General features: G+C 34.5%; 1 protein-coding gene across 6 annotated transcripts in view; it reads left to right on the forward strand.

Annotated features, from left to right (window-relative positions):
• The window catches only part of MKLN1 (muskelin 1), a 208495-nt gene that overhangs the window by 94721 nt on the left and 88849 nt on the right, over window positions 1-24925 (forward strand). For 5 of the 6 annotated variants that reach the window (XM_036246258.1, XM_036246256.1, XM_036246257.1 and 2 more), the window contains 4 exons: window positions 665-807; window positions 2577-2665; window positions 10619-10728; window positions 13558-13750. In XM_036246258.1, the coding sequence (XP_036102151.1) occupies window positions 665-807; window positions 2577-2665; window positions 10619-10728; window positions 13558-13750 (535 nt within the window). Of the gene's footprint in view, window positions 1-664; window positions 808-2576; window positions 2666-10618; window positions 10729-13554; window positions 13751-24925 lie in introns of all 6 variants that reach the window. The other variant, XM_036246261.1, reaches the window with a different exon arrangement.

Genomic DNA, 24925 nt, shown 5'->3' on the forward strand with positions numbered 1-24925 from the left:
ACATCTGAATCGTTTTCCTGAATAGTTTCCCCATGTATTCAATCAGTGTTAGTTTCATTTTTAATTTTTATTATTGAAAACATTTTGCATAATGTAAAATGAGTTTCCTAATTCACTGGTAGAATGATCCCATTTTTTCCAGTGTATAGTAGGAAAACTTGAGTTACATTAGACATATTTATGGTAGGTCTAGGTTTTTTGATTTATAAAATTGGCAGGGGTGATTAGTAAATCTCCTGTTTGTTTTAGGTTTAAAATTTTATCACTGATTTTGAACACTGAATTTGCTATTATAGTAGATAAGAATGTAATTTTAATTTTTGCATTCTAATATTATTTTATTTGGTTATTCATAGTCTGTTACATCTTTTATTCAATGGCTTTCCTTGGATTATAAGTTGTCCCACTAGTCCTTTTGTCCTCCTCCATCTACAATTCTACAGTGTTCATGATGATGCATTTTCCTGGGGAAAAGTGGTAGTGTTGTGGTAGCCTATATAAGGCTTTTGCATACCATTTTTTAGCATTAAAAAAAAATTACCAATGCAGGGTGGACAGAATAGACCTTATATGTACTTCTGTTATGTGTCCAAAATTTTAACTTTTAGAGTTGTCTCTCTTTTTTAAATAGAGGAGGATATAATTTGGTCATTCCTTTTTTTAGTACTTGGTTCTGAAGCTTGAAAGGCCTGCTATAGTCCAGAATATCACATTTGGAAAATATGAGAAAACGCATGTCTGTAATTTGAAGAAATTTAAAGTCTTTGGTGGAATGAATGAAGAAAATATGACAGAGCTCTTGTCCAGGTGAGTTATGATTGTGAGGCAGAAAATGATTATGGGGTGGAAAGAGTTGCCTTCTAAACAAGGTGCAGTCTTAGTTTAGTCTCTTTGTAGCTAAATGTGCATGGTTTGATTTTTCTTTCAAGGAAGAAAAGAATATTTTCAGTATTCTATTTCTGAGTGACTTATTTTAATATTATGGCTTGAGTTAGCTCTTTTTTTTTTTTAAAATCACCAGATACTAGTTAATATTTTTACCAACAAGAAAGAATAAAAATTGGGGGGAGGGGAGGTTTCTATTTATTTTTTTACTCTTAGTTTTGGATTGTAATGACTTTAGAAATGCATTTAGCTTTAATCAGTTTTTGCTGTAAAAACATAGATTCTAGTCCAGCCAGTGTGGCTCAGTGGTTGAGCATTGACCCATGCACCAAGAGTTTACCGGTTCGATTCCTGGTCAGGGCACATGCCCAGGTTATGGCCAAATCCCTAGTGGGGGGCATACAGGAGGTGGCCAGTCATTGTTCTCTCTTATCAATGTTCCTCTCTCTCCCTCTCCCCTCCTCTCTCTCTAAAATCAATAAAGGGAAAAAAAATTTTTTTTAATATAGATTTTATCTAAAATATTAAGATTGGTTGCCCTAATTCGGAAGTAATATTCTGGGAGATTACTTTCAATTGGAGACTAGAAAGAGAAAACATTTGTGTCTGCACCCAGCACAGTGCCTACTACTTGAGAAGAGCTCAGTTAATTTGAGTTTTAACAACATAGATCACCAAAATGAAAGCGTTAATTTACTCCTTAGATAATGAAAATCAAATAGCCAGTGGAATGGATAAATAAAGCCATGTGGTTTTAGACTATATTTGTGACATGATATGTCCCATTAGCACAATACTGTATATAAGTAAATATTACATTTATACTGTGTTTGATTTGTGTAATGAAAGTATTTCAGGACATAAGGCAACCTAATGGTAAGTGACTCCCATAAATACTTGTGTCAATCCTAAATTAATTGGAGAGGTGATATGGGTTTTTTTGTTTTTTAAATTTAGGAAAAAGTGGATACAATTAAACCAATAGAATAGGTTATCTTTGAAAATTTGTTGAGTTATAAAGCGAACATTGGCATCTCAGTCAGTATTAAATAATTATCTCTGGGCAAATTTTAGTATTTGATTCTGTTTTAAGTTGTAAAATATGAGGGTGAATTGTTTTTTAAATTTTCTTAATGCTTGAATATTTTATGTTATATTCAGTTATACATTAAGGACAATAGGTCATTACACATTTACATTTTAAAATTAATATTAAACATTTTCATTTGCTCTCATATAATTAAGAGAGCACAGTAATAATGCAATTGATGTGAACGTACAAATTTTTTTTTTTTAATCCTCACCCAAGGACATTTTTCCATTTTTTGTACAGATAGAGTGGGAGGGAGAGAGAGAGAGAGAGAGAAACATCGACGTGAAAGGGACACATCGAGTGGCTGCCACCCGCACAACCAACCAGGGCCGGGGACAAACTGCAACCGAGGTACATGCCCTTAGCGGGAACCGAACCCGGGTCTCTCCGGACCGCAGGCTGATGCTCTAACCGCTGAGCCAAACCGGCCAGGGCTGAACGTACAAATTTTGACCTATATTCTCATGTTCAACTACTTCTTTGATCATTTGTTTTTAGCATTGGTTTAACCTTAAAATCTGAGTATGGTATTAATGTGGGTTTTAGTGCATTTTCTAAATTTTGAAATCAGATTTGATAATCTTATTTTTTTTCACAGTGGCTTAAAGAATGATTATAACAAAGAAACATTCACCTTGAAGCATAAAATTGATGAACAGATGTTTCCTTGTCGATTCATTAAAATAGGTAAGGTTTTTAGCATTCTAAAATAGAAATAAATTCATTATCCCATCAGTGGCCAAACTACACCCCAGCTGAATCCTGCAGGCCCCCTGATTTTTAATTAAAACTTTATGGGAACACTGCCACACAGGTTGTTCGTATAATGTCTATGTCTGGCTTTTGCAGGTATATATAGTTCAGTAGTTGCAAGAGACCACATAGCCCACAAAGTCCCAGATGTTTTTACTATTTCGACATTTATAGGAAAAGTTTCCAGACCTCTACTTTATAAATCTGAAACTGACAGTTATTTCAAGTGGAACCATTTCCAAATATTTTCTAATTCGAGTTTATTAGAAGATTTTATGAGAGATATAGTGATTTGATTATTTTATTGAAGTTTTATCAGTTGTTCTAAAGCAATAACTTTTTTTTTTTATCCTCACCTGAGGACATTTTTCCATTTTTTGTTCAGATAGAGTGGATGGGAGAGAGAGGGAGAAAGAGAGAAACATCGATGTGAAAGGGACACATCTAGTGGTTGCCGCCCGCACGACCCAACCAGGGCCAGGGACAAACTGCAACCGAGGTACATGCCCTTAGCTGGAACCGAACCCGGGTCTCTCCAGACCGTAGGCTAGCGCTCTAACCGCTGAGCCAAACTGGCCAGGGCTAAAGCGATAACATTTTTAAATCAAATACCACTGATGAATATCTTAAGGCAGTTTATTATATTCTCTACTTCGTTCTTTTGTATTTCATTGTCTTAGTGAAATGTTGCTCAAACACGTAAAACTAATTTCATGACCTAAGTAGTAAGTTGTAACGTTTGAAAAGTACTGCCTAAGGCATGTATTTATTTACAAAGTGTTTTAGCTTGAGAAAGTATTTGTAATGCCTTCTCTGGACCGCAGGCCGATGCTCTAACCGCTGAGCCAAACCGGCCAGGGCTGTAATGCCTTCTCAAAAGTAATATTTTCAGGGTTATTTTGTTTTCCTGAAGATTTATTATTTAACAGAAGGTAGAAAAATTAGGGGCTTGAATCTTTCATTTCCATCTATATTGCATACCTTTGGAAATATGGGTAAATTTGGAATTAAAACGAATCAGATCCGTCAAAGAATAATAGCAAAAGCCAGAATTCCATATTTTATTTGGAAGAAAATTTCCTCTTTTGGAACAAACAGTATACTTCATAATCATTGTTTGCTATTCTATCAAGAGTTGGCCTGTTTATTTCATTAAGTCAGATAGTTCTCTTGGGCAAAAAGAATATCTGAGGTCTTAATAAAGATTACTTATGGAGGGAAAACTATTTTTAAAATAATTGGGCTGTCCAGTATATTGTGGAGGTTTTTGTAACCATAGTTTCTGTTGTTATAATAAATAATTGTAAGTAAAAACCTGTGTCCTGTTTTCCTGTGAGAATTTATGAACAAGCAAATTTTTTTTTTTGGAAGAATTTTAACTCTTGGTGTTTCTTCTTTCGTTAATGAGTAATTCTTTTCTCTGCATGCAGACCACCCAGTTCTTAACAGACTCTTGCACAGATTTAACAGTTCTATTTCAAATGTATAAGCAGTGCAAATATCTTATATTTTAATATAATACATTTAGCTTTTATAGTTTTAAAGTATTTATTCAACTTCTGTTTTGCTTATTCATGTAAAATGAAGTGGTTTTTGTTTTTGGTTTTTTTTTTTTTTTAAGTTATCTTCTTGGTGCTTTTTGTACCTTTCTGTGGTCATTAGTTTTCTTTGAAGGAAACTATCTATTACTACTGCTTCTATAGTGCTTAATCCTCTAGTATTATTCATTAGAAAAAGTATCTATAAAAGTCTATTTCACGTAGTTGCTTAGTTTCTTTTCTTAAAATTTTATAATAAGACAACAGAGGTTTCTTATGGACCAGTTAGACATTCATCTGCCTAAAGACAAGAATTTGGACCTTTATCCCGCCCTTTCTATCAACCTTTTTTTTTCCCTCACCCGAGGACATTTTTTTCCATTTTTTGTTCAGATAGAGTGGGAGGGAGAGAGAGAGAGAGAGAGAGAGAGAGACATCGACGTGAAAGGGACACATCGAGTGGCTGCCACCCGCACGACCAACCAGGGCCGGGGACAAACTGCAACTGAGGCACACGCCCTTGGCAGGAACCGAACTCGGGTCTCTCTGGACTGCAGGCCGACGCTCTAACTGTTGAGCCAAACTGTCCAGGGCTCAACCTTTTTTTTTTTTAATCCTCATCTGAGGACATTTTTCCATTTTTTGTACAGATAGAGTGGGAGGGAGAGAGAAGAAGAGAGAGAGCGAGAGAAACATCGATGTGAAAGGGACACATCGAGTGGCTGCCACCTGCACGACCAACCAGGGCCGGGGACAAACTGCAGCCGAGGTACATGCCCTTAGCGGGAACCGAACCCGGATCTCTCTGGACCGCAGGCCGACGCTCTAACTGCTGAGCCAAACCAGCCAGGGCTCAACCTTTTAATTATAGGGCGTAATGATGTTTTTCACTTTGCTCTGGTGGATTAGTTTTATGGTATTTGGGCGAAATGTTAATTGGAGCTTTCCAAATAATTGTAGACACTGATTAACTCAGCTGATATTTAGGATGTTAATATTTAGATAACTTCATATTTCCCACTTTTCTGTTAAAGAATGTTAATAGTGGTCTGCAGTATCTTTGTTTTCCAACCTTTCCCAACATTCTCTTGATAAGTGTTTTTAAAAAAAAGCAATCTAAAGTCCTGGCTGGTTTGGCTCAGCGGTTAGAGTGTTGGCCCGCGGTTCAGAGAGACCCGGGTTCGGTTCCCACTAAGGGCATGTACTTGGGTTGCAGTTTGTCCCCAGCTGGGTTGGGGTTGTGTGGGTGGCAACCACTCGATGTGTCTCTCTCATGTGGATGTTTCTCTCTCTCTCTCCCTCTCCCTTCCTCTCTCCCTCCTGCTCTGAAGATAAATGCAAAACAAACTAAAAAACAATCTAAGAAAAATATGAAACTAAAAGCCTGTGTGTTCTGTTAGTATTTAAAAAGCATGTCAATAAAGCACTTAAATGATGGGTAGCTCTCTTTTGGTGATGATTTAGCACAGATACTTGTTTAACCTAGTTGGTATAAATTATTAGATTTCTCCTTAAAAGAAAAATATGTTTGACTACTTCATATATTTGTTCTATAGTAATATGTTTGAAAGATTTTGCTTTATTTTTTAAAAGTTTAATTCTTAGCCCGGCCAGTGTGGCTTAAATATATATATAGTCTTTGAGTATATTGTACAGGAGTTTAGAGGGATTAATCAATGGCTTCATGAACTTGATGGAAGAAAAGTTGCATCTTTATGTTCTCTAACTTCTAATATATTCAGCTTCTAATAATTTCTTTCATTTATGAATGTAAGCAATAATTCGGTTATGAATATTAGCAATAATTATGACTTGTCACAGATAGAAGTTACAAATTTTTCCCATCACTTTATAATGTAGCAAATATAATTTTAAAATTATGGTAATTATTAGACTTGACTCTATATCTTATATAATGTATTAGTAAAAAATGCATATGTATTTTTAAAAATGGATTTCAGAGTGGGGAAGGGAGGGAGAGAGAGAGAGAAAGAAAAAGAGAGAGAGAGAAACATTGATTGGTCATCCCCTGAATATGCCCCAACTGGGATGGAATCTGCAACCCAGGCATTTGCCCTGACTGGGAATTGAACCCACCATCTTTCAGTGAATGGGATAGTGCTCCAAAAAGATGAGCCACCTGGCCAGGGCTCAACTGTATATTCTTCATTCATCTATAATGTATGCTGTTCTTCTGCTATGACTTCCTAATGAACTTCCAACCCAACAGTGTTCTTTGAAAGGTGTTAAGAATTAGGATTAATTTTATTCTAGAAATATTTCTGTTGGGCTATTAAGTATATAGAAGAAATCTCACTAAAACATAATTACTTGAGCCCTGGCTGGTGTAGATCAGTTGGTTGGGCATTGTCCCATGCACTGAAAGGTCGCCGGGATTCCCGGGCAGGGCACGTGCCCAGGTTGCAGCCTTGATCCCCAGTAGGGGACATAAAGGAGGCAGCCTATGTTTTGTTTTGTTTTTTTATCCTCACCTGAGGACATTTTTCCACTTTTTGTTCAGGTAGAGTGGGAGGGAGAGAGAAGAACAGAGAGAGAGAGAAACATCGATGTGAAAGGAACACATCGAGTGGCTGCCACCCGCACAACTGACCAGGGCCGGGGACAAACTGCAACCGAGGTACGCACCCTTAGCGGGAACCAAACCCGGGTCTCTCAGGACCGCAGGCCGACGCTCTAACCGCTGAGCCAAACCGGCCAGGGCAAGGAGGCAGCCTATGGATGTTTCTCTCTCATATCTATGTTTTTCTTTCTCTCTCTAAAAGAAATAAAAACATATTTTTAAAAAACAAACATAATTGCTCGAAAGGTTTTAATAAATAAACATTTACTGGGACTTGAATAGATATAATAGAAAGAATTTTTCATACTGATTTTATTGATCTTGAACCTGGTACTTGAGAGAGGATTTCAGATCTCTAATTAATATTATCATTATTATTTTATTAAACTTTTTTAGTGTTGACACAGATTAACTAATATTAGATGTCTGGTTATACTTACAGACTATCTTCTTAGGACCTTGTGTTTAGAATTCTCTTTTATTCTGACTGTTATACTACATAATGGTTATTATTGTCATGTAGTAGATAGACTTTTTAAATGTTACTGCTACATAAAGAAATGAATACCAAAACAATAATTTAGTATTTTTTTGGTATAAAACTTGGAATTTTTGTTGTTTGCATATATAAATTGAAAGCCTTATTAAACATCCCAGGAGTTTGTCATATATCCTAATGACTGGTTGCTATTGACTTTGTGTGTTTTCACTCACACAGCTTCCTTTAGATGACAATATGGGAAAGCATCTGACTAGTACATCTTAGCTTTTTGAGTCTTGATATTGCTTTAAAAAAAAAAAGAGTAATGGACTTGGAAATTAGTACCCTTGATGTTGATATAGCAGACATTCTGTTTTGATACTTAATCAAAATTTGACAAGTGTTAATTTCTTAAAGGTAGTCTCATTATTCATTCTGAACCATATCAGTGTTACATTAAAATTCATTAGTCTGTCTTGCACTTTGAATTAATCTTTTATCCATGCATGGTTTTGTAACATCATTATTGGTCATCTAGAAAATATGATTCACTGAGTTATGCACATCTTTTAAATGTTAAAACATCTCGTATAATTTTTAAAAAATTATATTCATTAACATCACCATCAATCTCATCAGAAAAGTCTTAAGTATTGGAAAGTAATTAAGCTCACAGTGGTGAATAACAATTTTCGAAAATTAGAATTTTCCCTTGAGAGCTTGAATTTTATCCTTGGCAACAAATACTGTCAGCTGTTTTCTTTGAAATGACAGGTAAATATCTGACATATACTGAAATCTAAATAAAGCATAGATGGTCTTTCAAAAAAAACTTATATCCTGGAGGTCAGGGAATAGCTGGACAGATGACTGTTTTAGCTCACAACTAACAAGTGTACAGGTCCTGTTCCTTGCAGTAACCTTCATACTTTGGTACACAGCTAAGGTGCTTGATGTGTACTTCCCACTGTGTCACACAGAATATTAAAAAGATGTATACTTAATGATAAGGATTTATTAAAATTTTTACTGCATTATCGGTGATATTCTTCAATGAATTGTCCTTTATTTTTTTAGCTGCAAGTGTGTGATGGTGAGGAATACTGTGCAATGTGTATCATATTAAGGAATTCTAGTTACTTTCATGCTACTTTCCATGGCACTACCGAGGTGTTGGCAGTCTTACTCATCATTGCCTTTGCACCATGAGTACAAATGTCAGCGTGTACACACACACACACGGCTGATACAGTCCTTGTCTTGTGAAAAATAGTTTTGACTACATGGGACCTCCTGAAAGTGTTGGGATTTCCAGGAGCTCATGGATCATATGTGAAAATCCTCTACTCCGTTCTTTCATTACAGATTATCCTATGTTAAATTCCTTTAAATCCTTAAGAGATTTTTGAATACATTCTTCTCTAATGATTTACCTTCCTTTCCTTCACCAATATCAAACTTACCATTGCTGTATTATTTCAGTATGTTTTTTTTTATTATATAGCGTATTCTTTTTTTAAAAAATATGTTTTAATTGATTTTTTTTTAGAGAGAGAGGAAGGAAGAGAGAGAAATAGAAACATCGATGTGAGCGAGAAACATCTATCAGCTGCCTCCTGCACGCCCTCTACTGGGGATTGAGCCCACAACCTGAGGATGTGCCCTGACTGGGGATTGAACCGGGACCTCTCAGTCCATAGGACGACACTCAATCCACTGAGCCACACCAGTCAGGCTATGTAGGGTATTTTTGTATTACTTTCCGATTAGCTTGTTCAATTACATGTCAAGAAAAAAATGAATATATACCTTTAGGATTTTGATTGCAATTACATTAAATTTATAATTAATTTGATGGAAATCAACTTGTTTACAACATTTGTGGTTTCCCATCTAGGAATATAGTATGTCTTTCTGTTTATTCAGTTCTTAAGTAAAATTTTATGTTTTCTTGAATAGATCTTGTATATTTTAAAGTTTATTCTGAGATATTTTAAGCTTTCTGTGCTATTATAAAGAGGACTTTTTCATTATATTTTCTAGTGGGTTGTTATGGGTAACAACCTATATCCTCACCCGAGGATATTTTTAATCCTCACCCGAGGATATTTTTGCATTTATCTTCAGATGAGGGGGTGGGGTGGGGAGAGAGAGGAAGAGAGAGAAACATCGATGTGAGAGAGACACCTAGACTGGTTGCCATCCACACAACCCCAGCCAGGGCTGGAGACAAACTGCAGCTGAGCTACGTGCCCTTAGCAGAAACTGAACCTGGTCTCTCTGGTCCGCAGGCTGACACTCTTTCTGCTGAGCCAAACCAGCCAAAGCAGGAAAGTTGATTTTTATATGTTACTTTGCATACAAACTTTTGAATTTTGTTAGGTAGATAGCTATATGATCTTCAAATGATAGTATTTTTTCTTAATTTGCATTTTTTTTCTTTATTGCACTGGCTGAAATCTCCATATAGTATCGAATAGTAGAGATATGGAGCCTCTTTGTTTTGTTCCTTGCCTGAAGGGCAAAACTTAATGTTCCTCCATTAGGTTTAAATTTTTAGGCTTTTGAATACTTAAAAAATAATCCAGATGAGGAAGTTTTCTTTTGCCTTCTATTTAAGAGGTACTTTTTTTAGTGACTAGAAATAAATTTTATTAGTTTACTCGTGGCACCATTTGAAGTAATCAAATTCATTTCTCTTTTACTTTGTTAACATTGTGAATTACATTACCATAGCTCCTATTATTTAACCATCCTTTTATTCCTGAAATTAATTCTATTTGGTAAACAATAAAAACCTGGTAGTATTTTTTGCAACTTTTAAAACAAATTTTAATATGTATTCAGAGCAGAGATTGGCATTACATTTTATTTCTTCTGGTTTTGTTTTCAGGATTATGCCACTTTGATCTTTCAATCTCTTTCTGATATAGTTTAAATTATATCATAAGTATTTGTTTCTTGTGGGTTTGGTAGAATTTTCCTGCTTAATCAATCTAGTCCTGGCTCGTTGTTTTGGGGCATATAAATGACCACTTTAATTTGAAGGTCTTGCTGTATTTTTATAATGAAAGGAAGCTCATGATGTTTCTTTTTGCTCTTGAAGCCCCAGCACTTAATAGTACAATGCTAGGCATATAGAAAGTGTTCAGAAATTTGTTGAATGAGTCCTAATAGGCTTGAATAGTGATTTTACTTTGCTAAAGTTTTATTTGAACTATGTTAATTTTTTTCTTTTCCTCTCTTCTCCCTTTTCTTTCTTCTTCTTTTTTTTTTTCTCCTCAAAGTTCCACTCTTATCCTGGGGACCCAGCTTTAACTTTAGCATCTGGTATGTTGAACTTAGTGGCATTGATGATCCTGATGTAGTACAACCTTGTCTCAACTGGTATAGCAAGGTAGGACTATATTTTAAAATCCTGATGTTATGTTTCTAATGCCTATAAAGAGAGAATTGTGTCAATCTCTTGTCTTCATTGAAAATAATTTAAAATATTGAGAATAATGATAATTATTATGATAAATCAATTAACTTTTTAAAGCATTTATGTTCTGCCAGTTTCTAAGCAGTTTTTATTATTAAATCATTACAACTCTGTGAGATAGGTATAGTTATTATTCATATTTTATACATGGTGAAATGGAGCACTGAGGGTTAAGTATGTTGCTTAAGGTCACACAGTTATAAAGTGTTCAAGCCAATATAGGCTCAGGCATTCTGGATCCAGAGTTTGCCATTAGATTATTATACCCATCTGACCCTGACTTTTGTTTTTAACCTATATTGATTGAAATATTTAAATACAGTTTTTAATGGGATAGTTTTGGTTCTAAATTGCTGTTAATATAGATATATTTTTCTTTATTGATTTTAGAGAGAGTGGAAAGGAGAGAGGGAGGGAGAGATGGAAACATTGATGAGAGAGAACATCAATGAGCTGCCTCCTGCATGCTCCCCACTGGGGATCAGGCTCACAACCTGAGCATGTGCCCTGACTGGGAATCAAACTGGCGATCTCTTGGTGCATGTGTTGACACTCAACCACTGAGCCATACCAGCCAGGCCAATTACTGTTATTATAATATAGTTCTTCATTATATTTGTGTTGAGTAAAATAGAAATTTTTGCTTTAAAAAAAATATTTTGAAACAGTTTTTATAAATATGATCTTGTGCTTATAGGGAAGAGTAAAAATTATATTTAACAATTTTATTCATAGGTCATTTTATCTAATTGATACAGCCTGAGAAATGGGAGTTTAAGTAATTGAGAAATAGGCCTTCTGGTTTTTTACCCCCAATATATTTTATGCTTTATTCTTGTTTGTAATGTATATTTATTTGACTCTTGGCTAATTTGGTGCGGGGGGGGGGGGGCTCTTTCTTGTCAATGAGGTGATAAAGCTTTGATCTAATCACTAGTTCCTGATATTTTTATTTGTAGTAAATGATTTCTCATAGGAGATTGGAAAACAATATAGGTTTTTTTGTATGGAATTTCAGCTTTTTCTTCGTTAGTTTAATTGAGGAACTTTTGACTTTTTGGCATTTGATTATATTCAATTTAAAATAGGTGCTGACTTTTAGTATTTTCTGTATGTTTTTTGATCTTATGTAATATTGTATGTTCTTTTAAGTTAAAGATGATGTTTTTAAACATTAAAAATCACCTTTACAGTGTAATTCATATAACAGATAGTATATACTTAAAATCTTCTAATGGTACTTCTTTAAATAAAAAAGATTTAGCTCCTCTGATAGTTGAATAAAATTTCCCTTTAGCCTATGGTATAAGTGTATATTTTCTTTAATAAACTCACATGAATCTCTTAATATTGCAGGAGGTTACAAATTTCACCTCTTTCCCCAACACTGTGGAAAGATTGTATTTGAGAACTTAAAATTGTTCAACCACATTTACTTTTCAAGTTCTCTGAATTTACTCTGTACTCTAGAAATTAAAATGAAAGTCTTCACCTTCTTTGAGATTCAGTCCTTTTTTGAAGCATTAAAATTGTTATTTCATAAATCCTCTTCTGTGTATCTATATACCACCTGATAGAAAATTTAAAATGGGGAGGTAATTCAGACTCCTAAAGTCAACACCATAAGAAGGTATTACTACTGTTTAATAAGGTTCTGGATAGTTATGATAAATTTTTATTTATAGGCCAAGGGTTAGAAACTAATAATGTAAAATTTGTTTGGATATAGAATCATTCTTTTATTATTCGATGAGGGGAATCTTGGTTAACTTACAGTGCTTAAGAACAGTGTTTTTGATAACCTTTTATTAATACTGATTTTTTTTTTTTCTTGTGAAGCTTCCTAAAAGGTAGCACCTTATTTTCTTGCCTTATTAAACGATATTACTTACAAGTAAATCATATTTTTGTTTATCATGCATTGCTTCTGTGTCATTAGTTTTGTTTATTCTTATGTAGAAAATTTAGAAATCTCAAAACATTCTTGAACTTACTGTTTATTTTTATAAATTTTTTATATGAGCTTGTATTTTTGGCATTCATCCTCTTACTGAAAATACTCAGTAAATTAAACATTCCTCTTTTTGGATTCTAGTTCATTGAGATTTTTACTTATTGCTATTAAATGGATGAGGTAGCTCAGGTTTAGAAAAAATTATAAAACTTAAATAATCTCTGATGATTTTGAGTCATAAAACCTGTTTATGAATTTAAAATACATAAATATTTTATATTTGTCATTCAAGTAATAATACTAAGAACCAAGAATAAAAAGCATAGTATAATTTATGTATATTACTTAATGGTTTCTGTGCTTTCAATACCAACATTATAATCTGATTAGTAAAAGCTATGGAAGTTATACTTTTTACAGTCCTAAGTGGGATTTCATAAATAATTTTTTCTGCTTTTCTTGAAAGTTTAGGCTCTAGAATTAGGTCTGGTTTCATTTTTTTATATCTTTCATCTTCGTGAAATACACATATGTACAGAAAACTGTATATCTTTATCTCATTCATATCTTTCTGTTACATTCTTTGTGACCTTTGACAGGTTATTACAGTTGACTAAGCTTCAGTTTTGCCATTTAAAAGTAGAAATAATAATGATACTAATGAATAGGGTTAGTACAATGCTTAGAACATAATAAATGCTCACTTTAGATTAGTTGTCACTTATTATTTCCTATAGTAATAACTAAGCAAATCTCTTCTTTTCATACTTTTTCCTGTGTTCCAGTAGTACCGTGAACAGGAAGCCATTCGCCTTTGCCTAAAACATTTTAGACAACATAACTATACAGAAGCCTTTGAATCACTGCAAAAGAAAACCAAGATTGCCCTGGAACATCCTATGTTAACAGATCTGCATGATAAACTGGTGTTGAAGGGTGATTTTGATGCTTGTGAAGAGCTGATTGAAAAAGCTGTAAATGGTATGTCATAAATATCAAACTTAGTTACTAGGGTGATTTCAAGTATATACAAGAAACTTTGTAAAAAAGAATGTAGGCTTATGTGAGTTATTACCTTTTTTCCCCCTGTCTTTTTACTATAAAGATTGTTAGGTCCTTGGTTAGGGATTTCTTTTATCTAGGTCCATAATGTAATGAGACTTGAAAAACAAAAAAGAAACACATTGGCTTCACATAGGTAAATCTAAGTTGTCATCTTGGGATACTGTGCACTTATGAATGAATGCTAACTTTGACTAGCACGAAACCATATTAGAAAAAGGCTTTTAATGTTATCTTCAGTATTAGTAGACTATTTTTTATGTATTTTTGTTGATAGCAAAATGTCATTTTTTATTAGTCTAATTTGAGGAAGGAAATGGTTGGATAAGCCAAAAAAACGTTATTAGTCCACAGTTATAGTGAATGGGGAAATTTAAATCGGAAACATCTTCTTTGTGGTGTGAATGCTACATAATTGCTGATATTCTTGGCTTATCTATCTGGTTTTGAAAGAAATGTGAATGTTAGAACATAATATAATCTCACAAAGTAACCATTTTAGAGGATGACACCCATTTGAATGTTTAAGGTCTGAAATGTTTTGTTATTTTAAAAAAGGATCTCTGGCCCTGGCCTGTTTGGCTCAGCAGTTAGAGCGTCAGCCCGTGGAGCAAAGAGTCACGGGTTCGATTCCGCCCAAGGGCATGTACCTCGGTTGCTCATCCCTGGCCCTGGTCAGGGTCATGCAGGAGGCAACCAGTCATTGTGTCCCTCTCACATCAATGTTTCTCTCTATCTCCCTTTCTCTTCCTCTCTCTCCCTCCCACTCTATCTGAAGATAAATAGAAAAATATTCTCGGATGAGGATTAAAAAATAAAATAAAAATAAAAAGGGATCTCTGCTGCTTTATAGCAGCACTTTTCAACTTTTTTCATCTCATGGCACAATTAAACTAATAAAATTCTGCAGTACACCAAAATTTTTTTTTGCCAATCTGACAAAAAAAATAAGACACAATTTGATTCATTCATACTGGACGGATGTTGTTGTGTTGGCTGTTGTCATTTTTTTTATTTGACAGTCTAAGGGAAAAGAAGTCAGTGCCCTTGACTAAATAGTCAGATACTGCATGTTTTGAAAATTCGTGTGGCATACTGGTTGAAAATCATTGCTTTATACAGTGTCATCCTTTTCCAGTTCCTGGCGCACAGCTCCTAACACCCTTGGAATCAGTGGAGGGATAAGAGTGTCTTGTATGCTGAGACGACTGGTGGCTGGGTTCCTAGATAGCTTCAGATCTCCAGAAAGACCAAACCGTGTAGATTAGAGGACTGGAAATTTCAGTAGCACCCCTCCCCCGCAACACACACACCTCTGAGGAGGGGAGAGGGGTCAGAGATTAAGTTCTGTCACCAATGGCCATTATGTTAATCAATCATATCTACGAAATGGAACCTCAAGAAAAAGGCCCTAAACAACAGAATTCAAAGAGCTTCCAGTTTGGTGAACACATCAGAGTGCTGGGAGAATGGTATGCCCAGACAGGGCATGAAGGCTATGCGCACATTCCTTCTCCCAGTACCTTGCCCTGTCCCTTTCTTCTATTTGACTATCGCTGAGTTGTATTTTGTGTAATTAACCAATAATAGTAAGTAAAGCACTTTCCTAAATTCTGTGATCACTCTGAGTTATTGAACTTTGATGGGAGTTGTGGGAAGCCATGATTTGTAGCCTGTGTGTTACAAGTTCAGTGGCCTGGGACTTGTGCTTGGCATCTAAGTGGGGATTGTCTTGTGGGACTGAGCCATTTAACTTGTGGAATCTGATGCTAACTCCAGGTAGATAATGTAAGCATTAAACTGAATTGTTGGATACCTAGTTGGTGTTAGAGAATTAGAGAAATGGTTGCTGTAAGGATAAAACCCCACACACTTGGTGCCAGAAACGTGAGTAAAAGCCATTTAATGCTTGATATGAAACTTGAGGAATAAAATTTGGTGAATCTTTTTATAGAAAGAAATAAAGAAAAACAGACTTTCTCACTGCTTTTATATCCTTTAATCTTATCACTGTTATCATTCAGTATTATTAGGTACTCACTCATCAGATATTGGTTGAATTTTACAATGGAAGAAAACAGAACCAATATTGCCTTCTTTGTAAATTTAAAGTTAACTTAAAATGAGTTGCTTTTAGCTCCATTGAGTTACAACAACCCTCCTGCCTCTCAGCCTTGTACATTGTTACTGCTTATTTAATTGATACTTGCAAAAAAAATGATTATGTTTGAAATAGAATATACTTTGGAATATAAATAGAATATGTATGATAATCCTTCCCAAACCATTAAACTGCCACCAATGAAAGTATATGTGTGTGTGTGTGTATGCCATTTCAAAGAATTAATTCTATGTATTTTTTAACCTTATAGAATAAGAAAGGCACAAGTAATTTTATGGATTTTTTGTTTTGTTTCAAATCTTTTAAGTCATGTAATATTTTGTTAAGGTAAAGTAAACAACAACAATGGCAACAAAAACCACTGACAACTTTCTGTAATTATTAGGCTAAAAGCAGTTATATTTTAAAACTATTTAGTTATATACTCATTTAAGATAATTTCTTAATATCACATCCAACTCGGATACTCCAGAGACTTAACTTACATTCCTGCTCTAGGAAGGAACAGAGTTAAATTGGTAGTAACTCTATTCTTGAAACTTAGAGCCAAGTTATATTTTATGTACTCCTCAACTGGCTTGTAACAGTGTTTAGTTAATAAACATTCCTTCCAGGGTTGTTCAGTTTGCTGCTGACTTCACTGATGATAATTTGTTGGACAAATAAGGAAGTAAACACTGCAGAGTTTTTTGGCTTCTGTTCCACTACAAACATAGCAGAGAAGGGCAAGGAGTTCTGCTTGCTAACTAGGAAAGTTGAGAGAATCAAAAGTATCTTCTATCAAGCATCTTATAATGGAAGAAACAAAAATTACTTTTCATATATGTAGTGTATTACTACACTCTTCAAGTATGGTCTGTATTTTAAGAAAGTGTGTCTAATTAGCTTCTTATTTGCCTAGAAACATCGTGCATTTACATTTAATTTCATTAGAGGTGGTTCCTGAACCAATCATTGCTACTTCCTCTCTGACAATGCCAAGGAGAAAAGGTAGAATCCAGTGATAATGGGAAAAAGTAATCACCTAGGAAAAGGAAATTATCAAAGAAAACCTCCCTTTGCAGCGTTTATTTTATTTCCTTTTGAAATAAAAGTTTACTTTTGTGAGATAAGGGTGGACTAAAGTTGAATAAATAGCACTCCAATAGGCTCAGTAGTTGGAGTGTTTCCCAAAGTTTCAACTTGGGGAATCTTTATCTCCTTTCCTCTCTCCATTTTTACCTCCTTCCCCCCTCCCTTCTTCCTTCTTCCCCTCCTCTTTTTCTCTCTTAAATCTGTCTCTTCCCTCATCTTGGTTTATGCAGTGGTTATTAATTATATGGTAGGTCTTTTTGCTCCTTAAAAGTTTTATTTGAGTTACCTTTGTGGCAGGGTTTTTAAACTGCTAATTTAGTATTATCAATAGCTCTAGGACTATATTTTGTATTTTTTCTTGAGTGAGCATTGGTAGTTTGTGTCTTGAGGAATATGCTCATTTCATCTAAATTGATGAATTTATTGGCATAAAGTTGTTCATACTATTTTGTTACTATCCTTTTCATACCTTATGTCATCTCTTATTCTTGATATTGGTAATTTTTGTCTTTTTCTTAGCAGTCTGGCTAGAGATCTATTCATGTTGTTTTAAGAAAACATTCTTGGTTTCTTTTGTCTTTTCTGTGTGTGTGTATTTTTCTCTTTCTATTTCATTGATTTCTTTTGTCTTTATTTCCTTTCTTCTACATGCTTTGGTTTTAATTTGCTTTTCTAGTTTCTTAAAGTGAAAGCAGAGGCCATTAACTTGAGATCCTTCTTTTCTAATATAGGCATTTGATGTCAAGAGTTTCTAAGTTCTGTATCACAAATTTTGCTATGCTGTGTTTCATTTCTGTTCCATTTAAAAGGCTTATGCATAATGACTTATTTTTCTTTCCAACCCTCACGCTTTTTTCTCCTTGTGTTTAGTCTTTGGTACAGGATATTTAGTACAAGGTTGAGGTGACATAATGATAGTAAATTTCCTGGTGTATTTCATAATCTCAAAAGAAAAGCTTTCAACATTTTATTTTTTAATATGATTTTTGATCTAAATGTGATTTTCGGAGATCCTGTATCAGATTCCTAGATTGCTAAGAGTTTATGTTATAAATTAATAGAAGTGAATTAATAAAAAGTGAATTTTACCACTTTTTCTCTACTCATTGTGATATGATTTTTTCCCCCTACTTTATTAATATGTGAAATCATAGTGATTGGTTTTCTAATGTTAAACTAAAAAACAAAAGTGATTGGTTTTTGCTGTATTTGAGATGTAGACTGACTAATGTTCTGTTAGAATTCTTCCAGCTATTTGCATTAGTAGGATTGGCCTTGTAATTTTTTTTTCTCTTACCTTCCTTTTCAGGTTTCGTATCATTGTTAGGCTAATCTCACATAATGGGTTGAAGAGTTAACCTGTTCTTCCTATTCTCTGATTATGTGTAAGATTTTAATTATTTCTTTCTCATATGCTTGATAGAACTTACCATTGAGCTCTCTGTTCTTGGAATTTGCTTGGAGGGAGTATTTTTTGTCTATCAATTCAGTATCTTTAAATCTTGTAGGATATTCAGGATTGTTGTTTGTTTGGTTTGACAAGTTACATTTTTCTATGAATTTATCAGTGTCACTTAAAATTTCAAAGTTGTGAGCATGAAAATATACCTGATATCCCCTTGTCTGTTTAATGTTTACAGGATTTCTTGAAATGTCTTTTTTTATTCCTTATAGTTTGTTTGGTTTTTTTTTTCTTTCCATCACACAGTCTCATCAGAATTATATCAAAATCACTGGTTTTTTTGAAGGAACTAATTTCTGAATTGTTGATTCTTTCTGTTATTTTTAATGTCCTTGACTTATGCTCTATGTTTAATGTCTTCTTTCTCTCTTTGGGATTACTTTGCTGTCTTATGGAGATGGATGTTTAGCTTATCAATTTCCAGACATTGTTATTTTCCCATTTAAGAATATTAATTTCCCGCTGTTCTAGGCAGTTAGACAGGCATGAACAAAGCAAGGACTATGGGCCAGGTTCAGAAGGTCACTGGGTACCTAGCAACGGGCAAAGCTGGGTTGGAACTTCGCCCTGAGAGTGACCTTTCCTTCCTTAACACATTACTGGTCATGTGGTTCATACCCTGACCTTCCCTTCTCTGAAATATTGCTAGTTATGTGGGTTAGACCCCCTTAGAGGGGGTACAAACAAGGAGTCTGGAGACTAGCCCTTAAGCATTAAGCCTCCAGGACAGTGAGGTTTTGACCGGTGTCAAATACATCTAGGCCTCAGTTGTGTTTCAGCTCCAGGCCCAGAAAAGCAGCAAAACCAGATAAGGGATGCTATGGCTGACATCAGTAACAGCTGCATTGACTAATGACCCCTTCCCTGGCACCAACCAATGGGTAGAGACCACGATCCTGACACACCTGAAAAGCTGATGAATATTCTATTGGGATCCTCTCCTGAGACCTCTAGATAAATACCATCAAGATGGAAGACCCAGTGCAGCTCTCTCTATGGAGCATGTCTGCACCTTTCCCCATCCCCTCCCCTGCAGGTGCGTTTTCCTTAGCTCGCTCTCTTCTAAGTTCCAAGGGCCCTTCTTTTGCCCCTGTAACTTGTTTCCTGAGCCCATTTTTTCTTTTTTTTTTCTTTTTTCTCCTTACCTGAGGACATTTTTGCATTTATCTTCAGGTAGAGCAGGAGGGAGAGAGGAAGGAAGAAAGAAAGAAACATCGATGTGAGAGAGACACATCGAGTGACTGCCACCCACATGACCCCAACCGGGGCTGGGGACAAATTGCAACCAAGCTACATGCCCTTAGTGGGAACTGAAACTGGGACTCTCTGGTCCGAGGGCCGATGCACTTAACTGCTGAGCCAAATTGGCCAGGGCCTGAGCCCATTTTTTCAATGGCTCACTTCTACCTCTGTGACTTTCTAAATAAATTTTCTGTTATAGTTTTGAGTCTTGGCTCTGAATTCTCTCTCAGCCAGAACTCAAGTACCAGTCTAACACCTGGCACCGTTTTGCCACCAGCACCTCTACTTATTTTTCATTTGTGCTATGAAGTTTATTTTTATCCAGTTCAGTGATTTCATTATGAAATAATATGGTTATTTTGTGCACCATAATTATATAGAAAGGAAGTTTTTGGTTTTCAAATACTTAAAGATTTTCTGGTTATTTTATTTGTTACTGATTTCTAGTGTGAATGAATAGTGGTTAGAGTACATATTCTGTATGATTTCAGTCCTTTGAAATTTGATGAGACTTACTACATGGCTCACTTAGTTCATTTTTTTATAAAAAAAAAAAATATACACACACACACACACATATATACACACACACACTTGGACAGAATGTGAGTTCTTTAGTTGTTGGGGCACAGTTCTGTGTATGTCTATTTGGTTCAGTCTGCTAATCATGTTGCATAAATCTTCTTTACCAATATTGATCTTTCTAATTTTTGCAATTACTAAGAAAAATGTGTTAATACTTCCCACTACTTCTTATAGTTCTTTAATTGTTTTTGCTTTATATATTTTAAAGGCATGTTTCTAGACACATATAAATTTTAAATTCTTTTATTTGGAATTAAATCTTTTTTCATTGTGAAATGTATTTTTATCTTTAGTAATATTTTGCCTTGAGATATAAATTGTCTTGAATTAAGACATCTGCTTCCAACCAGCCAGTGTGGCTCAGTGGTTGAGCATCGACCCGTGTATCAAGAGGTTGGTGGCTCAATTCCCAGTCAGGGTACATGTCCTGGTTGTGGGCTTGCAGGAGGCTGCTGATCGATGTTTCTCTCCTTCCTTCTCCCCTCCTCTCTCTCAAATCAATAAAAACATTAAAAAAAAAAAAAGGACATCTACTTTCAATTGTTTTGTATAGCCTGTCTTTTTCCATCTTTTTGTTGTTGTTGTTGTTTTTGTTTTGTTTTGTTTTTGGTACGTGCTTCTAAGCCTCTAGGGCCTAGCGGGAACTGAACCCGGGACTCTGGTCCGCAGGCTGATACTCCAACTGCTGAGCCAAACCGGCCAGGGCGTTTTTTTTTCCAACCCCTCTGTATCCTTTTTGAAAAGAAATATCTCGCCCTGGCTGGTTTGCCTCAGCAGTTAGAGCGTTGGCCTGTGGACCAGAGAGTCCCGGGTTCGGTTCCCACTAGGGGCATGTACCTTGGTTGCAGTTTGTCCCCGGCCTCGTTTGGGGTTGTATGGGTGGCAGCCACTCAATGTGTCTCTTTCATGTCGATGTTTTTCTCTCTCTCTTCCCTCCTCTCTCCTTCCCACTCTGTCTGAAGATAAATGCAAAAATGTCCTAGGGTGAGGGATTTAAAAAAAAAAGTATCTTTTGGAAATTTAGTTGGATTTTTTTTTTTAATCTGTTGCCTTTATGATATGACCATTTATTTACATGATTGAATTACTGATAAATATGTACATTTAAACCTACCATATTCCTTTATATTCTTTTTCATGTCTGTTCTTTCTTCTTTTTGGTTGTTGTCTTACTTTCTAATCTTTTTATATTTTTTTTTATTTATTTGGAAATAATTCACTCTCTATGTATTTTATTAATGATTAGTCTAGGAATTACAAAAAGTATACACACAATTCATTAGTACCTTTTCTCTCTTCCCATACAAGAACTTAATGGACTTTCAGCTCTCAACTCTCAACTTTCAACTCTCACCTTCCAACTCATGCTATTGTCCTATATTTTGAAATTTTATTCAAAGACTCTATAAAATAGTACTGTTTGTGTTTTATGCAATGTTCATTTTTCACCCAGATATTTATTAATTTTTTTCTCCATCACTATTTGCATTGTTGATCTTAAAAGGAGGATCATCTTCTGCCTTAAACACTTCCTTTATAAATTTTTCTAATGCAGATTAACTCTCTCAGTTTTTATGTGCTTGAAAATTTTATCTTTTCTTGAAGGATATTTTTGCTGGATATGGAATTCTAGGTTGACAGTTATTTTCTTCAAATACAGTTTTGGATATTACTCTGCTGTTAACCAGTTTTCATTGTTCCTATCAAGAATGTATTATAATTTTCAACTGTTGCTCCTTTCACTTAATCTTTTTTCCATGTATTTTATCTTAGTTTTAGATTATTTTAAAGTTATATTAACAGGGCAACTCCAGTGTGGCAGCACTGTTAGTTTAGTGTATTTTGGTTTTCTTTTAAGTAAATGTATGTTGCCTTTATCTGTCTTTTGTTTCTTTAATGTTCTCATTTGTTCTTTTTAAAGACACCTTTATGTTGAATTCTTCAAGCTTCTCTGAATTCTTTATCTCACATCCATTACTATATTACTAGTAGGGTCTTACACCTTGGCTTTCATTTCTGTGATGTTTTCGTGTTTTTGTTTCTCTTTTCTTTCAGCTCTGACAATTCCTATTTGATTTCCTCTTATTGCTGTACCATATTTTTTCCAACTATTTATATCTCTACTTTTCAACTGTTTATATTTTTAATTTGTGCTCATGTTTTATAGAGAGGGTTGCTTACTTAACTTTTATATATTCATGCAAAAGTATTTGACCATTTTCATCTGTTACATGCCTGCATTTTTCTGTTAAATCAGATTCATTTGCCACTTAAAAAATAGTTTCCTGCTTTTCCTTTTTATGTCTGTTTATAACTCTTGAGTTGATTTATTTTTCTATTATTTATTAATCTTTGAATTAGATGAGTTTCTTATGGGTCAGGAGCTATGGCTGTGTTCTAGGATAGCAAGATTTTTGCTTTTTCCTTTAGGATACTGTTTCTTCTCAGCAATATTCAAAATGTAAAATCTCTCCCCCCATCCCACCACCCCCACCTGACTGACATCCTGCTTTTGGAAACATGGCTTCTTTCCATATTCCTGTTGTTTCATGTCTTTATGCCTTTGTTTATGGTGTATTGCCTTACATGATTACTTTCCTTTACATCATTATTCACTCTTAACTCATTCTTCAAGTCCAGCTCTTTCCAGATAGCTTCTTTTATTATTCTTGTACACCAATTGCTTTCCCTTCTGTTAACTTATGTTAGCCTTTGTGTTATATTTCTTATTTTGTGCATAAAAGATTGTTAGTTTTCTGCCAAGTATAGTTTTAACTATTACATAATTATTGTTGTCATAACTAACGTATTTGAGAGTGTTAACAACGTGCCATTTATTCTTCTAAACTCTATATAAGGTCCTGGTTGGGTTGCTCTATTGGTTAGAGTGTCATCCTGATACCCCAAGGCTGCAGGTTCAAAACCCAGTCAGGGCACATACAAGAAACAACCAATGAATGTATAAATAAATAGAACAACAAATCAATGTCTCTCTCTCTATCTCTTTCTGCGCCCCCCTCGCCTCTCTCTAACAATCAGTCATTAAAAAAACTTGTTTTAAAGAAATATATAAAACCCTATATATGAATTAATTTATTTAATTCTCATACCTACCTTCTAGGGTAAGTATTATTGTTATCCCCGTTTAATAAATGAGAATGATTAATTTGTCTAAGACAGTATAGCTAGCAAGTGGCAGAGGTAAGATTTGAATTCATGCTGTTTACCACTATGCTTTACTATCCTAGTGAATATTTACTGGGTCGTTTTCCCCATTATTTATTATTGTGCTATAACTGCCTTAATTCATATTTGTTTCTTCAGAATTTGAACAAATGCTGAAATGCATTATTTTAAAAAGTCTGTTTTACCCAGCCTTATTATTCTTGATTATCAAAAAGGTTTTTATGCTTGACACATTATTTACTTATAAGTGAATTTTTAATTTTTTAAACAGAATATTTGTTTTGATGAAGAAATCAGACAGCAGTACTATAATCTATGCTTTTTAAAAAAAATCTTAGATGAGGTTTGAACATTAATTTTTTTCTTTTGGTAAAGGCTTCCTTCCCAAGTTTCATTTTTTAGTCATGTACTTTTTAAGATAGTATTCACTGTTGGAGACAAGAACAGTTTGTGCCTAGTTAGGACTGTATGAAATGTGTTTATTTATAATAATCACAAGGGACAAATGAGGTAGTACTGGACCTAGAGTCTTTAAGTAGTTTGAAAATCTCTTGTTATCTTTTTACTTCTTTTTTTATAGTTTCACTTTTCTAATTTTCTACTTTAGATTTTTGTCAAAAATAGACATATAAAAATATTGGCAACTGCCTGACTTCTTTCCTCTTAAAAAATTTTTCTTTTCTTTATTGATTTTAGAGAGAGGAAGGGGAAGGGAGGGAGGGAGAGAGAAAGAAACATCGATGAGAGAGAACATTGATTGGCCGCCTCCTGCATGCTCCCCCACTGGGGATTTGGCCCACAACCTGGGCATGTGCCCTGACCAGGAATCAAACCGGTGACCTTCTGGTGCTTGGGTTGACATTCAACCACTGAACCACACCAGCTGGGCCTGACTTTCTCTTTAAAGCATAGAAGTAATTTTTAAAATGTAGGCGGCCATGCTTAAATGACTCACTTTAATTTGTTTTTTAAGACTTGAAACAGTGTGGGTGCTGCTATAGTTTTGTTAATGAGAATGTCATTGTTTCCATAGAGAGCCTAAATTTTTTTTGCTGAATTATATAGAAAATCAAAACAAAAGGCTTTTAGCAAGAACTTTCAAGAATTAGAAATACAGGGAGCATGGTAAGAGTATTTGGGATCGATGTGGACTTTTCATTTGTTTTTAGATCCTGAAAGGGAGGTCTTTTACATTAAAACAAGGTACTGAAAGCATTGTATTTTGAGAAAAATTTTTACCCTGCTGTAATGTTTGAAGCATTTTTTTGATTGTTTCAAAGGATTTCATCCTTATGACTTTGATTTCTAAAATTTAAACTTGTTCTATTAAATAATAAAGTTTCTTTAACATGTCTTTTACGGTTTTGAAACAGAATTTACTATTTACCAAAGCCTTAATAAACATTTGTATTACTACTTTTCT

This window comes from Molossus molossus, unplaced genomic scaffold (assembly GCF_014108415.1).
Source record: "Molossus molossus isolate mMolMol1 unplaced genomic scaffold, mMolMol1.p scaffold_m16_p_7, whole genome shotgun sequence".
NCBI classification, from domain to species: domain Eukaryota; kingdom Metazoa; phylum Chordata; class Mammalia; order Chiroptera; family Molossidae; genus Molossus; species Molossus molossus.